This window comes from Micropterus dolomieu, linkage group LG17 (genome assembly GCF_021292245.1).
Source record: "Micropterus dolomieu isolate WLL.071019.BEF.003 ecotype Adirondacks linkage group LG17, ASM2129224v1, whole genome shotgun sequence".
NCBI lineage: Eukaryota > Metazoa > Chordata > Actinopteri > Centrarchiformes > Centrarchidae > Micropterus > Micropterus dolomieu.
The window spans coordinates 9552737-9568925 of NC_060166.1; the positions used below are offsets into that span (position 1 = coordinate 9552737).

At 38.2% G+C, this 16189-nt stretch overlaps 1 protein-coding gene across 2 annotated transcripts; it reads left to right on the top strand.

The window, feature by feature from the left end:
- Positions 1-11077: 11077 nt before the first annotated feature.
- On the top strand, positions 11078-15492 carry vamp5 (vesicle-associated membrane protein 5). 2 transcript variants are annotated; one of them, XM_046075044.1, is made up of 3 exons: positions 11078-11320; positions 13325-13477; positions 14457-15492. In XM_046075044.1, exons 1-3 carry the CDS (start codon positions 11318-11320, stop codon positions 14613-14615), a joined length of 315 nt encoding a protein of 104 aa, XP_045931000.1. In that variant the 5' UTR covers positions 11078-11317; the 3' UTR covers positions 14616-15492. The 2 variants fall into 2 exon arrangements, with proteins under 2 accessions (XP_045931000.1, XP_045931002.1); XM_046075046.1 differs by having other exon boundaries at positions 13334-13477.
- Positions 15493-16189: the final 697 nt, after the last annotated feature.

Genomic DNA, 16189 nt, shown 5'->3' on the forward strand with positions numbered 1-16189 from the left:
TATGTTTTCAAGATGAAGCCAATTTCAACAGATTGAGTAACATCCCAATAACCATCATGCACGGTGTTAAAATAAGAACCCACTCGGAATGAACTAAGTGATACTAACACTACTGTTTGGATGAACTGAATCAAGATGCTGAGACTACTTTTGTTTTGTTTAAGCTGTTGATTTCTTGTTCCTGTCAACTTCTGGTGGCTTACTCTCATCTGCTTCACCTTTTTTTACTCTGAGGTCAAACTACTCTCTGACTGTCCTTCACCAGGGTTCTTTTCAGTCTGTAGTGGCCCAGGCTGTTTCTGTTTTTTTCAAATACTGTCCTGGCCCTCGGGTGCTGTATTTGTCCTCAGAGCAAACAGAGGTTACTTCATGTCTCATAACATGAGCCTCTTCTCCTTTAAGCTTCATCTCAACCTTATCTCTATCCAGTGTGAATTACTTTTACTAAACATCTTTGTTTGCATTCACAGGGTTTTAAAATATGACACTTTCGGTTATAAAGCTACAAATAATTTTACTCTTCTTGCTTTTATCTTAGAGGCTGTTTTGTTTATGGCCGTATGGGACATTGAAGTAAAGTGCACTCAAGTCAAAGGAAATTAAAGAATGAGTTAGTCTGAGTGCATGAGTTTATCCTTTTAGTATGATTTGAGTAAAAGTGGGTTGTATTGATGGGTATTTGTCTTCATACACTAAAGCATCGTTGCTGTACTGTGCAGCCATCATTAGAGGCCATCCCATATTTAAGACATTACATAAACAGAATTCAAATGACTCTGATTAAGTGTGGACTTTTTCATGCTCTGACCTTAACTTTGAATGGACCACTTTTTTGGCAAGGCAACTTTATTTGTATAGCATGGTTTAACCATAGACCATGTAAAAGGTTTCAACAACAAGGCAATTCAAAGTGCTTAACATAAAACATACAAGGCATCAAGACAATATGTTAAAGCAACATAAGGCAATATAAAAAGACACTTAAATACAATTAAAAAAGAGTTAAATAGAAAATCAAAAGATATAACAGCAGAGTAAAACTCACAGTGCAGTGTAAGATATTAATCAAAATCCTCAAATTTGATTTAATAAAAGGCAGTGACGCACAGAAAAGTCTTCAGCCTTGATTTAAAAGAACTAAGGGTGGCAGCAGAATTGCAGTTTTCTGATTCTTCACCATGTTCAGTTTTTCTCTAGGGACAGAAAGCAGATCTTTTCCAGACAACCTTAGGGGTGTGGATGGTTCATAACATAGCAGAAGATCAGAAATGTATTTTGGCCCTTAACCATTCAGTGCTTTATAAACCAACGGTAATATTTTAAAATCAATTCATTGACAGACAGGAAGCCAGTGTGAAGACCTCAGAACTTAAGTGCTGTTATCAACTTTTTTAGTCTTAGTGAGGACAGTTTTTTCCAAATCATGACACATAAATCCTTTAATCCTTGATATATTTTTCAAGTGATTGGAGGCTGACTTTGCAATTGTCTTAATGTGGCTGTTGAAATTCAGGTCGACGACCATGTCCATGACTACACCAAGAATGTGTGTTTTAACATTTGAATCTGAACAGTGAATGTTCTTCCTTGCTCCAAATACAATTACTTCGTTTAAATTAAGAAAATTCTGGCACATCCAGTCATTGTTAATTTATTGATAAACTTACTCAGCACTTAGATTTAGATTATTGTTGCCTGGTGGAATAGTTATGTAAATGTTTCTGTTGTTAGCTACATACATATTTTGATGTTTTCCATGATATGAGCCAGAGGAAGCGTATAGATGTTATACAGGTCCCAGAATGGATCCTTGGGGAACTCCACAGGTCATTAGAAACAAAGTTGTCCCTGTCTTTTCTGTAGGATTTTAACAAAGTTGTTGATTACTGGGCCTATGAGAAGAACAAACCTCAGAAAAGATCTGATGCCATGCAGTTGGAAACTTTTTTTTAAAGCCTGTTGGAAAAATATCAAGGCAGTTGAAGGAGTATTTCAGATGTTATATCAAGCAGGATCAAATTGTGTCATACTTTTTGAATTGATTTTAAGTGGACACAGCGACAACACACACCTTGTACCTGGTATGGAGGCACTCACTTCCTTTGTGGGTGCAATGGAATCAATAATTTGTCATTTTAGTAGTTCCAGCTGCACCTTGCTAGGTGAGTAAGCTCGTTAATCCAACAACTTTTTGTCTGAGATTGAAATGCCTCACTGCACAAGCAGTATTGTTTATCACAGGGAAGGAAGTTACTGCTTTCTGTACAGTGCACAACCTGTCATTCAAGTGTTCTCCTTCTTGGAAATGTGTTCATTTCAATGCTTGTTATCATCAGAGGTGTGGACTCGGGTCTCATGACTTGGACTCAAGTCAGATGAAAAGTTAACTGAGATGAAATGATTATTGTGCCGCATGCCATTTCGCAATGACACTAGTTATGTCTTATTAATCCAGTGAACTCCTCTCCTTTCCAGCAGTGGCCACTAGCGTGCGCGCGGTCAAACTCACGAGCGAGCAGAATCAGACACACAGAGGCCGACACACTGGATCACCACAACATGCAGGAAACTCATGTAAACTCCCACTGCAACGTTACAGTAATATTTTTATCAGCTTGACGTTGAAGTAATCCATGCTCATTACTCTGACTGCATTTAGCCTACGTGATTTGACATAAAGAAAGCAGAGGTCTCTCCGTGACCCAAGCCTTTCGGATGTTGACTGTGTTTTCACAAGGAGCGGGAGTGTAAAAGATCCTACCTGACTCCTTCACATAAGAAGCAGAATAATAGCTGTTCCAAGAAACAGAGAAAACAGCCGTGTGTTCCTTTCTTCTTCATTTCTTCTATCCATAGCACCTTTAAGCCTATGGCATTTTACACTACCCCCTACCACATACAGGATAAGCGGGTATACTTAATGGATGGATGGATATTATTTATACTAAACCAGGTGTGTTCAGTGTTGCTTTATCTGGTCCGTGCTTTTAACATCATATCAATTTATAATTTTCTCACTGTTGGTTTTTGTAACTGCATTTTCTGACACAACACCGCTGTTGACTTTCAGCGTTAGGTAATGTAACAACTTGTTGTCAACTCAAGTAGCAGCCACCTGCACACACACACACACACACACAGACCCCTCATTTGCCCATCCACCCCTCAAAGCAGTCATCCTGGGGGAAACACTGCACAGCTTTCATCTTCTTGCACTCATAATAACAATAATCAATTACATTTATATAGCGCTTTATCATAGATACTCAAAGCACTTCAAAGTGAAGTGGGGGACTCATCTCAACCACCACCAATGCGTAGCACCCACCAGGTTGATGCACTGCAGCCAATTGCGCCAGAACGCTCACCACACATCGGCTTGAGATGCTGTTTAAAGTTAATGAAGTTGGATTACAATTTTTCATTTCATGTGCTATTTGGGATTTTGGAGTAATACATGCTGTATATTATAACTGTTAAAAACAAAGCATTCAATTTTAAAAGTTCAGTAAATTATCGATGATTCCAAGTCAATGATCGTGATCTCAATATTGACCAAAAGTATAATGATTATGATTTTTGCCATAACCGAGCAGTCCTACAACACTTCATTCATCCTACTGGTGGATGAACATCAAGCTGATTGTGGTCATCATGGTGGTCGTCCTCATCATCACTCCCTCCTTTCCATCACCTGACTGGCCCACCAATTTACACACCTGTTCCCACTTTTCTTAACAGCCCTGCACTACTTAACAAGCCCTTTTCCATTCAATCCTTGCCAGATCATCCTATGTTATGTTGCTGTGTGTCATGTCTTGGTTCTATGTGTATGTATTGTGATTAACTATTTAATTAGAGCTGTGTGCTCATATGTGATGAGAGGTACATACTCTTAATGATACACAGTATTTAAATATACAAATGTAAGTAATACACAAACAAAGTTAAAGAAAATGATGTAACTTTCTACAGTTTTACTTTTAATGGTGTAAAATTCAACTTGATAGCTTCCTCCTGAGCTGGGAGAACAGTGGTGGATTTTGAAATACCGCTGTGTCCAGTATCTTTAGAAATACAGTAGACAATTTTTGACTTCTTTAGCCCAGCTCAGGTCCCCGCTGCTGTGAAGCTGCTGAGAAGCAATAGAGGTCACTGAAGAGTCAGTTTGGGGCACTGACAGAAAACAAGCACAGCTTGCACAAGAGCTCCACACTTTAACATATGGCTTCAGTATCTTGATTCAATAAACACCACCAGGGTGAGATCAGTTTTCAGGCCCATGTCTGTTTGCATTCTAGTGTTGAAGGATCAGGTTCCTCCAGCTAACCAGCTGAGAGAGATCTTTTACAGCCCATCCATGGCTCTCCCTGCTGGGTCCATGTAATCTATGACATATTTTATATATATACACTGTATATATATATCATATTTGCAACAGAATTGAACCAATGTCTGTCTTTTTTTTAGAGGCTACTTCTTTTTTATTTGCTTTATACTACAAAAATGGATCAATGAAAGCTGTATGGGATTTCTGTACAAATAGAAAATCGATTTCTGTAGTCCTAATCTCTTTGTCTTTTCACACTCTCATACGGAGATCATGTATGCTGTGTGTCCATTTTTAAAGGTTTGATTAGAACAATTCACAGGGGTATTTTTTGTTTTAATTTTCTGATAGATAAAAAATACTCTGAACAAAATTATAAACGCAGCCCTTTTGTTTTTGCGGCACATTTTTGAGTGGCCTTTTATTGTGGCCAGCCTAAGGCACACCTGTGCAAAACATGCTGTCTGATCAGCATCTTGACATGCCACACCTGTGAGGTGGATGGATTATCTCTGCAAAGGAGAAGTGCTCACTAACACAGATTATGACAGATCTGAACAATATTTGAGAGAAATAGGCCTTTTGTGTACATAGAGAAAGTCTTAGATATTTGAGTTCAGCTCATGATGAATGCGGGCAAAAATAAAAGTGTTGCATTTATAATTTTAGTACAGGTTTTACTTTTACTCATTTGCTTTTTATTGAACTGACACAAGGTGGAGATAGAGAGTACAACTGATCTGAGCCTGTAGGAAGTAGATATAAAGGGGTTTCCCCACAGCTGCTCTGGTGGTTGAGATCAGATCTTGGTGAAATGCAGTGAAATACAATGTGGCATATTTTGTTTGTGGCACACACTTTTGGTTTCTGTTCAGTTTATTACTGGGCTTTAGTAACGAAATCACATCAAAGCAATAGCAAATGAAAAAAATGCTTGTGGAGTATTTAAAATAGTGTAATTACCTTCCTGAAAAGGACATTTAACTTTACAAACATAAAAAAAAATTAAAGTAGATCATATTAGTTGTAGTACTGTGAAGAATGCAGTAAGAATAAATGGGGGTATACTACAAATGAGGCCCAGCTGGTGAGGCTAGTTGCCAGAATGGCTTCACTGTGCACACATCTGTTTTCAAATAAGGATAAATGAAATGTTAAGGCGTATTAACTGACATTGTTTGTTGATAGGAATGTACCAACTATTTCTTAATTGTATTTTAAAAAGAATGACTTCAGTGCCTTCACATGAAGACCACAAATGGATCAAAATTAAGGTGAACTATCTCTTTAATATAATTTTTCAGTATGTTTCTAGATCAAAAAGAAAAACCTGAAATATGCTCACCAAACATTTCAAAGGGCATTTAAACCAAACAACCCTTAGGACAACTCAAAAGCAAGACAAAAGAAAAATTTAGGTAGACTGTTGAACAGGTCATAACAGGCAAACCTCTCCTGTTGACTCAACAACAGTTAACTGTGTAACCCATCAGAGTTAATGAGCTGTTATTTCAACAAGTGGTGAGAAGAATATTAAGGTTTTATCCCCATGAAGGCCTGATGAGTTTTTGGAACAACAGCCTCTTAGACAAACACAAACAAGAACAACCACTGAAAGCCCATTTGTTTCTGCTGGGAAATCAGCCTGGACTCAGACTGTTGTAGTCATGCGGATGTGAGTCTGCCATCCATGCACGAGCATTAGACAATTACACGAAGGGAGGGTGATGAGCATGCTGAATATGGCCTTTGTATTTGTGCAGCTTTTCCCAGAAGAAGCCTTTTGTTGGCCGGGTCTCTGACCCCAGCAGCTCTGACCTGACAAGTCTCGTGCTGCCTTAGTTAGAAAATATAACTAAAATCTATTATTGTATGGTTTAGTATGGTACTAGACAGAATGACATACCTCTACACTACTATACTATACTATACTAGTGTATGCCTATAGTTTGGTACTACACTATACTACTATGCTACACCACGCTCTAATATATTATTGTATGGCTTAGAGTGGTACTAGATAGTATAACATACCACTACACTACTATACTCTAGTATACTATTGTATGGTATAGTATGATACTAGACAGTATAGTATACTGCTACACTACTACAGTACTATGGTGCAGTATAATTTGGTAAAATGTGGACCATATAACTATACTACATTGTACTTCAAATATTATACTATTATTAGTATTGGTACTAATATTATTATAGTTATAATTACTACTTAATATTGGTATTAGAAATAGTGAAATTGTAAGTGGCTCTTAAAGTAGCTGTAATGTACAATACATGATGATGGTGCTTTTTCTGATAACATCACTTCAAACCACTGATTTTGATCCCTCAGATTTATTCACAGCTTTGGTTTGGTATTATGTATGGTAAATAAAAGCAGTTACAGGATCAGGCTGTTTCCTGCTTCCTCTCCCATAACAACACATTATCAGTAGTATTAGATATGTTTTGTTGATATGATTGATATATGATTAGTTGTATTTGTATGCGGTTTATTAGGTCTGTGTTAAGAAATGGCGAGGCCCTGGGTGATTTACTCCCTTCTCTTTAGTGTTTACTAATAAAGAAGCATATCACCATACTCCCTAGAATTATGGCATTTCATAATGGAGATAAATGATCAGTCCAAATCTTTGAAGTAGGGATCTGTCTGGAAATACTATTGAATTTACACAGTTCTTTTACATATACATGTTCTAGGCTTTAGACATAATTCAAACAATAACAAACAAATCAAACCAAATATTTACAGGAAAACATCATTACACATTACGATCAGATACTTTCCCACAGCACTAGTTCTATATTTACTTTCACATCCACGCTGGGCTCTGTTCTCTTATCATTTGGTGCTTAGCATCCCAGTGCTCCCATGAGGACGTAGTTTAACTTTTAAACAACACGTAACAAAATTATCTATAAAATTTATGGCAATAAAAACAATTAGTCTAAATCTTTCAAAGCAGCATGAGAGTTAATTTAATAAATTAAGGCCTTTAACTTTAATACTATTACAGCTAATAATTCATAAATACATTCTTTCATTCAAATTAACCTTGTTTTTTTAAGTCTTTTGCAAAATTCACTAGAAGAAGAGAATTTACCCCTTTAAGATTGTAATGCAAAATGTTTGAATTACCCCACTTCCTTTTTCTGATATTTCTTTACTTTCGAACCTCTGTGAGCTCTTTTAGCTTTAGATCCTCTTTTTTCGTCCTTTGACACAGATTACATGAACTGTAGTACAGCAGTGTTCCAACTGGTGTTATAAATAGGACTTTTTATGATCAACTCTCAGTTATGTTTTCCACAATCAAATGATGATGATGCTTTGATTGGCTTTTAACTGTCACTCAATTAATCGAAAGAATGGAAAGAATTTCAATTGCTTGTGTGACTGACGCAGCTGAGCTACAATGGAGTTGTGTTGTCTGCCTGTCAGCTCATTATCTATATATAAGTGTGGCAAGGGCGCACACACACACACACACACACACACACACACAGACAGACAGACAGACAGACAGACAGACAGACAGACAGACAGACAGACAGACAGACAGACAGAGACACACACACACACACACACACACACACACACACACACACACACACACACACAGAGCCTGTGTAATTTTCAGTGCAGCACAGTTTTAATAACTGATGACTAACTGTTCTACAACTGTCCTGCTTCAGAAAACCCACATTATGTGACCCAACACACAAGACTTATATAACCACAGAGGAGTCTGTTGCAAGACAAGGGCACTGTTGTTTTGTTTTAAATAAAAAAAGAACCACAGTTAAAGGATACTATACATACATCAAAAAAGTGCCTCAGTAAGTCCCTGTGGGGATATTATATGTTTATTACACATATTTCTCACAAGGGTGGACCGGCAATGACCTTCTTAATCTCGCGCAGCCCACAAGTAGGCAACACCCATGAGTGACCAAACAGCACACAGTGTTCTACAATACGTCTGCAAAGGCCTGCTAGAAATGGACTGGTTGAATGTTCATGACAAAGACTTATAGAGAGGACAAGTTGGGTGCTGCCAGACTCTCACTGAACAGACAACAAACAGGGTAAATGTCAGGACCGGGGCCAGAAACTCAGACGCAGACCAGAGTAGGTTGCAATGGGAGAATTTATTTAACAAGTGAGAACAGAGATGTGTGGGGGGGGAGTGGTCGTTCCGAGGGTCATGAGGTTCAGGCTCCTAAGCTCAGGGGGTTCCGTGTCACAGGAGTGAATCCGAGTCTGTGAACTGGCAGGTATTCTGTGGTTAGGACAGAGAGAAAACAAGTTAGCACTCAGCACAAGGGCTCAGACTAGATGCTGGTAGCTCAGGACAGAAAATGGGCTGGCGTGTTGGTACTGTATGGTACAACGATCAAGCGGGGGCTGGAAGGTTGAGCTGGTCTTTAAAGGTGAGTTGATTGCAGGATGAGACACCGGTGTGCTAATTAACAAGATGCGTTGCAGGTGAGTTGACTGGAGCTCAGGTGACCACGCCCACCAGCAGCCCCAGGGCATGAGGGAGAAAGCAGAACACAGAGACAGACAAAAAAACAAAACACACCAAGCACACCGCAAACATAAGGGGGATAAGGGAATGTCACTGTAAAGTCTGAGTGTTGCTGCATTCAGGTCCCCCTGAGAATCTGAAGACCAACTCAGAAATGAAAATTGTGTGTAATTACACATATGCTGACACAGCTTTGTTCTCCAGGTGACCCCAAGCAATATGAGAAAAAGCTTCATGCTTTACAGCATAAAGTTTCTTAAAGGTTAACACAATACAACTGCATGATAGTAGTGGTACAGCCTATAGCAAGCATTATTATGGCTTATATCATATAGGCTATTATACCTTTATGCAAACCAAATGTTTTATGAATTGTTTGATCATTGTGTCATGTATACTCTACATCTATGCCCAGCTCGCATTCATTGGCTTACAAAACAACACAAATTAATCCAGATCAAAGGTGCTGCATACTAAACAGCCATTCCTGTTTTTGTATATATCATATGTGCAGTAGAAAAGACAATGGGACTCACTTTCCACATCCCCCCTAATCACACAGCTCACACTCCTCCTGAATATTTTTGAAACTGCCAACCTCAGTGGCCAGAGAAAATAAAACATAAATAAAAAGATAACTTGTTTTGGTCCCCAGTAGTAAATCAAATCATTGCAGGTGGTGAGGAAAACATTCATAGTATATTGTATGTACAAAACAACAAATAAACAATAAGGAAACATACGCATTTTGAAGTGTGCTTTAAGAACCTTACAGCCTCTGCTGATGTTTAATTTAAAAAAGGAAGGAACATGGATTCATTTACAGAAATACACTTTTTTTTGCAGTTGTGACACTACAATCAAAAACCATGCAGCACCTACTAGACACCTGATCTCTAATGTCATTACAAACTGTCTTAACACTTATAAGATTCTGACTTTCTGACTTGTTGTTTTCAACATGCACTTGCTGGATCTGTTCAGACTTGTTGAATAAGCAGTGGTGGAAGAAGTAGTAAGTGAAAATAGAATTACAAAACTTCACACTACAACTTTGCAATACGGTTTTACTTAAGTAAAGGACTCATTAATTACTCATTACTTAATCATTAGTTACTCTTTTTGTGACAAGTGATTGTGCTGAGTTATAAGTAATCCCTCTTACCTCATGATTATACCATAAAAAAGTTAAGTAATGGTCAGCTAATCATAAGTTAAGAGCTAGTACTTTGCAATTACTCAGTGTAATGTTTACTTTGGTGTACACAAAAAAAGTAGTGATTAAGTAATGAGGAATTAATGAACACTTTTTGTGCCACTCAGCGGCTAATCGTTATGTAATGATTCATATCTAATATCTCTCAGTCTGTTCTCTAGTAACTCTCCATTATCATCTATAAAGTCCCGATTCTGAGATGTTCAGAAACTTCTTATTAACAATGAATTAAAAAATCAGGTTGTTCCTGATTTGTTCCTCACTTGTTCCTAAGTAACTATTCACCATTGTGTCTTGTAGAGTGTTACCAACTTAACAAATGCTCTGCTAAAGTAAAAGCCCCGCATTCATAAAGTATCAAGTAAAAATATACATAGTGTTATTTCAGAATGTAATAAAATTGTATATATTATTGGATTATTTACATTGATGCATTAACATGGAAGATGCATTTTAATGCTGAAGCTAGTTGAAATGGAACTTCCTACTTTGTATACAGTAGAACAATGGCTCATGGCTTGTGATTTTATGTTTTGATTGTAAAATATTAATAGGTCTAGCCAAAGTAACCAGCAACTGTAAAAAGTAAATAAATAAATAAAAGAAGAAAAAAAGGTGTAAAACTAGCAAAACTGAAAAATACTCATGTAAACTACCGGTAAACGAAATAGTAAATAAGAAAAAAAAGAGAAAAAAAGAAAAAACATATTTAAAAAGCACTTGAGTATATGTAAAACTAGTTATTTTCCACCACTATGAATAAGCCTTTCTATGGTAAGTTATGGGAAATCGAAAGCACCCTTTTCATCAAAGTGCCCCTAACCAAACAAGTTGCCATCCTGGAAAGTCCGGAGTTTATCGAGCGTGCATTGGTCACGTGACGACCTAACGTAAGTTTCCGGGAATAGGCTACTACGTACGCCCTTTTTATATACAGTCTATGTGTACGCCCCACACAATCAGAAAGCACCTAGCCCACCCAGCAGCCAGAAGGACGGCCGCAGCTCTGGAGAAGTCAAAGTGAGCTCACACACTGAAAGACGGATACAAAGAAAGAAAGGAAGACAAAACGCAAAACTTTGCACTGGCTTGTTGAAAACTGCAGGGCTGATTTGCTGTGCTTCCTGTTTCCAAAGTTGACTCGAGTCGCACTATAATAAATGCATTGGATCCGGTGACAGCTTCGACTCAAACACAGCACGAGACTCGACAAACATGGTAAGTCAATATTAATCTCCTGGGGTCTTGATTGCTGTGTTGTAATGCTCAGCAGCTTCGATAAGGAGAGAGAGAAGAGAGAGGAAACTTTGCATAGGCAGGAATGCTTTTTGGTGGCAGTGGGACACGTTATCTGGATTCAAGGTTTTTTTTATGTAACCAGTGTGAGTTTGGCGTCAGGTAGTAAATGAATACGCATGCATTTAAAAAAAAAAAAAATAAAGTTAATTAAATACATGATTATCTTCATAGTGTTGATATGGGGTAGCTAAGTTAATGCAAAGAGGTGAGTCTACTCTGGCTGAGGTATGTATTTAACAGTAGCACTAAGTGCGAAAGGAAAGATGAGTGTAAATAAAATTAATAAAATAAATGTAAAAGATTATGTCATCTGGATTCAGTTCTAAGTCATGAGAAAAGAATAACAGCATGGCATACATCCCAGTAACCTTCATGCGGGCTCTTCTTAAATATGAATGAACTTTATTATGTGTTAGTGAAAACACAATATTGTTATTATTAGCTGACAGCATAGCAGTTGTTGTCACTTTTCAAATAAGACAGAGTGCCATGCTAAACTATAATGAGCATGCTAGTGGGTGTGGTTTCCCAGAATAATGCCAGGTACATTAATGCAGGCAGGAGGGAGAAGGGAATGAGGGAAGGAAGGAAGCAAGGAGGGGTACTGGTATGGGCAGCAGTTCCTGTGTTAAGACGTTGCCGGCTGAATTTTAGACTATTGTTCAACCACTATGGTGGGCCAAAAATGAGATAACTGGGCTTTCTGGGCATCCATTAATGAGTTTCCACCTGTCATTGATATAAAGTTTACTCTTCTTAGCCTACAACTCGCAGACAGTATACATACATCATGTTTCAACAGGAAATAACAGTAAATTATGAACCAAATCAAGATGCTGAGAATGTACTTGTTTTGTTCTGTCTGTGGGTTTCCTGTTCCTGTCAACTTTTGAGATGGTGGCTTCCTCTCATGGCTCAGAGGGCAAAAGTGAAGGAGTCAGGATACAAATTGCTTTAAGGTCAAACTGCTCTCTAAATATCCTGCTCCAGGGTTCTTATCTTAGCGACCACTATCAACCCGTTTTGTTGCTGTTTTGCTCATTTACTGACCCTTGGGAGCTGCATTTTTCTTCCGAGCAGGCATTAAGGATAGTGTAAACAGCTGCTAGACTGCGTTCTTCCTGATCTGAGGAAAGCTGTCCTACTTCATTTTATTATTTTCATGTCTCATAACTTATTTCTCTTTTCACCTAAGCTTTATGTTTCAGCACTGAGGAAATTATACTTTGAATAAAAATGTTGTTATATTATATATGCTTTAATATGAACTGCTATAAAGTTACAATACACTCTCAGTCTACTTGAAAAACATGTCACAGCAGGATGACTGTTGCAGTGTTTATAAAACAGCATGCTGGTCTGATCTGTATTATCAGACATAGGTTGAATTGTTTCAGTTGGCAGCCTGTCTAGACAATAAGCTGTAAGATTTTCATTTTAAATATGAATGTATTACTAGATTTAAGAATCTAACTTCAGAACTTGTGCTCTGTGGCGAAGTACAAAAGCTCTTAAAGAAAGACTGTGCGGGACTCATAAGAAATGGTTTTAAATCCAAAGAAGCTATCCAGACTTTTAGTCCCTAATATGGATCAAGCTCCAAAAACAGTGGATCCTAGGTATTTCTTGGCATGCTAACTGCTCATGCTAAATGCTAAACAGATGCTCTGTTTATCCCAAACCATAAAATACATCACGTCCTGTGTACCTGAAGATTTCCCCCAAGAAACAAATAGCTGTCACCAGGTGTTTATGACAAGAAATTATTACTATTTTCCATCTTTGTTTCACTATAGGAAAGCTCACACACACACACACACACACACACACACACACACACACACACACACATTCCTGCAAAAAGTCCCAAAGACTGGATTAACCCACATGATGTCTCACTCTTTAACCATGTTGTGCGTGTTGATTGGACAGGAGAATGGGAAGAGCCGCCTGCAGCAGGCCCAGGAGGACGTTGAGGAGGTCAAGGTCATCATGCTGGACAACCTGAACAAGGCTGATGACAAAACTGTTAAACTTGGCGACCTGGAGGACAGGGCTGAAGAGCTGCTGGAAAAGGTAAACAAGAGAAGCTGTCCAAGTGGAAAAACATCATTACTTAGTGTTACACCACACTATTTTAACTAAGAGGTCTCTGTGGAAGTCTCTGGATTGCATGGATAAGGTGAATGCCTGAAGCAAGGCGTCTAGGGATTAAAACTAGGAAATGTCATATTGATGTCTATAAATACACCTTAGGTGGAGCTGGAGAGGAAAACAAATGTACAATTTACATCCTGATTCTTTTTTATGGTGCTATTTTTAGAGAGGTATTTCCTATTGTTTCCTAAGATGAATGAAGGAGCTGGTCTCCCTGGGTACGAAAGAGTGTGTCCAGGACATGCCATGAGGCGAATGTCCGTCCGGGGGTCAACAAGCTGGTCACATCATTCCCACATTGCCCCATTGGCCTGTGTTTTATCACAGTGTTTTCAGAGAATTAAAAAAGCAAACATGTAACATGGGCCAATGGGGAAAAAGGGGGAGTCAGGAGATAAATCTTTGTGGGTCAGTGCCCCCCTTTCACATCAGATGTAGTTAGCTGATCCATTGTTGATGTAAAAATATTGATTACTGTCAAATGGTGTCATATCCTTGAGAACTTCTATGAGCACTGAACTTCCATCACGAAGTGTATCCCTATGGGGTTCCACGGCTAAAATCTCATCAGGCTGTTTGCTTTTTGAGTCCTCTGAGAAATGCTATGTTAAAAATGTAACGCAGACCAACAAGGCAACCGCGAGATGAACCATAGTATTCATGTGATCCATTGTTTATTCAATCCATTGAATTTAGCCATTTTAACTAAGAGAAGCAAGGTGAGTTTTCTGGATTCTATATGTTTTTTTAGAAGACTTTGGAAGTTTTATAGAAGTCAGTATGCCGGTTTTGGGCTAATAAACTTGTCTCTACCTCTGCATATGCTCCATTTGAAAGCAGTTTAGTTACACAACAACACAATGTAACATCCTCTGTCTTTCTGTGTATTTTTCCCCAGAGTAAATCTTTTGAGAAGACATCCAACCAGGTGAAGCAAAAGAAAAGATGGGAGAACAAGAAGATGAAAGTGGTCTTTATTGGCATTGGAGTGGTAGCGGCACTCATCATTATCGTACTTATAATCTTTGCTATTATTAATAGCACAGGATCACAGTAGCTGGTTTGCTGATGAATGGAAAATAAGATATTGGGACTGAGGGCCATGACGATGACAGGTCCAGGAAAGGAGGAATGGGACTCTAGATTCCCGCCTGAACTGCTCAGTGTGTGATATTTCTGTTTAAAAATATTTATGGGACTGTCCGTCCCACTCTTCATTGGTGTAAGTCTTCAGGTGATATGGTACCATTGATTGCTCAGCTGCTTCGCTGTGTTTTTTTTATAACTTTTCAAAGGTCATGTCTCTGTTGGCCAGCTGGGGCTTTTCTGTGTGGAGTTTGCAAGTTCTCCCCGTGTCTGTGCAGGTTAGGTCAGCGACTCTAAATTGCCCATAGGTGTGAATATGAGCGTGAGTGGTTGTCTGTCTCTATGTGTCAGCCCTGCGATTGACTGGTGACTTCTAAGGATAAGCGGGTATAGCTAACAGATGGATGGATGGAAGACGGGCCCACATTGGAAGGACACACAAATCTTCAAGAAGATTTATTAAACTCTTACTTAAAAGGTGCCCGGGCACCATCCCAACACTTTAAGCAGAACTATGAACTACTGATATTTTTAACCAAACTCCTTTTGTGCTATAAATTTGCTTGTACATAGTGGTTCAGGTTGAAGAGCACCACTAAGAGGAACAGAAAATTGTCACAGCACACTGAACTGAAGACAGAATCCATTTCACAGACCATTCAATCGATGATTTGGGGAGAGTCAACTGTCCGTGCAAGAAGACAGAGGAGAAACAGAACAGATGTTAACTTTTGTGAATATATGCCGCTTCAGATTGGGAAGAATGTACTGATGTATTGTCACAAACATTTGTTTAAAATGAAATGCACCTGAAGTTGTATCATTAAAATGTGTTTGGATGTGCAAAAGACTCACTTTATTTTGTTGTCGAGACTAAGGCTTCTTTAAAATGTCTCTTGCTGGCATATTTGTTGGTCGGAATTTAAAATTTATTGAAGTTTGAAGAAAACAGATTGTATGTCTAAAGAGTATCTTTTTATCTACCTTTACTATAACGTGTATAAGATGTGCCGAGAAAACAGATTCATTTTTTGAGTTTTCATACTTTGCTTATGTTTTGTGTTATTTTGGTGAAATGACCCGTCTAAAATCAAATCTAAAACACAATGTACAAACTTTGGGTCAATACAAACCAACAGCCAAGCCACTGGTAAATTTTTCATTTCACATATAGCTATAATTCCCATGGAACCAGTAGAGCCTAAAGTTTGAGCCTGGAACCGTCAATAGTTAATGATTATGTTTGTATTGAATTGCAGCTAATCTGCAGAATGAACAATGACCCCTGCTGGCCAATGTCCTTACTTGACTTTTATTGAACCATTTATCCAGGCATTATATTCGTCAACCAAGGACAATTACTGTTAATGATGAAAAATGTATCTGAATCAATATATTTTAAGGGTGCTTTGCAAAATGAGATGCAGGTGGTCTGTTAATACAATAAACACATTTACCATTATTTTCATAACCAGCCTCAGTGCTGTTGGTGAATCTAACCATGTGAATCTCTACAGATAACCAGAAGACAGTGCAGTGAACATG

Coding starts and splice junctions, on each gene's coding strand:
- vamp5 (XM_046075044.1), top strand. Junction 13,478..14,456: donor CTGAAGAGCTGCTGGAAAAG/GTAAACAAGAGA, acceptor ATTTTTCCCCAG/AGTAAATCTTTTGAGAAGAC.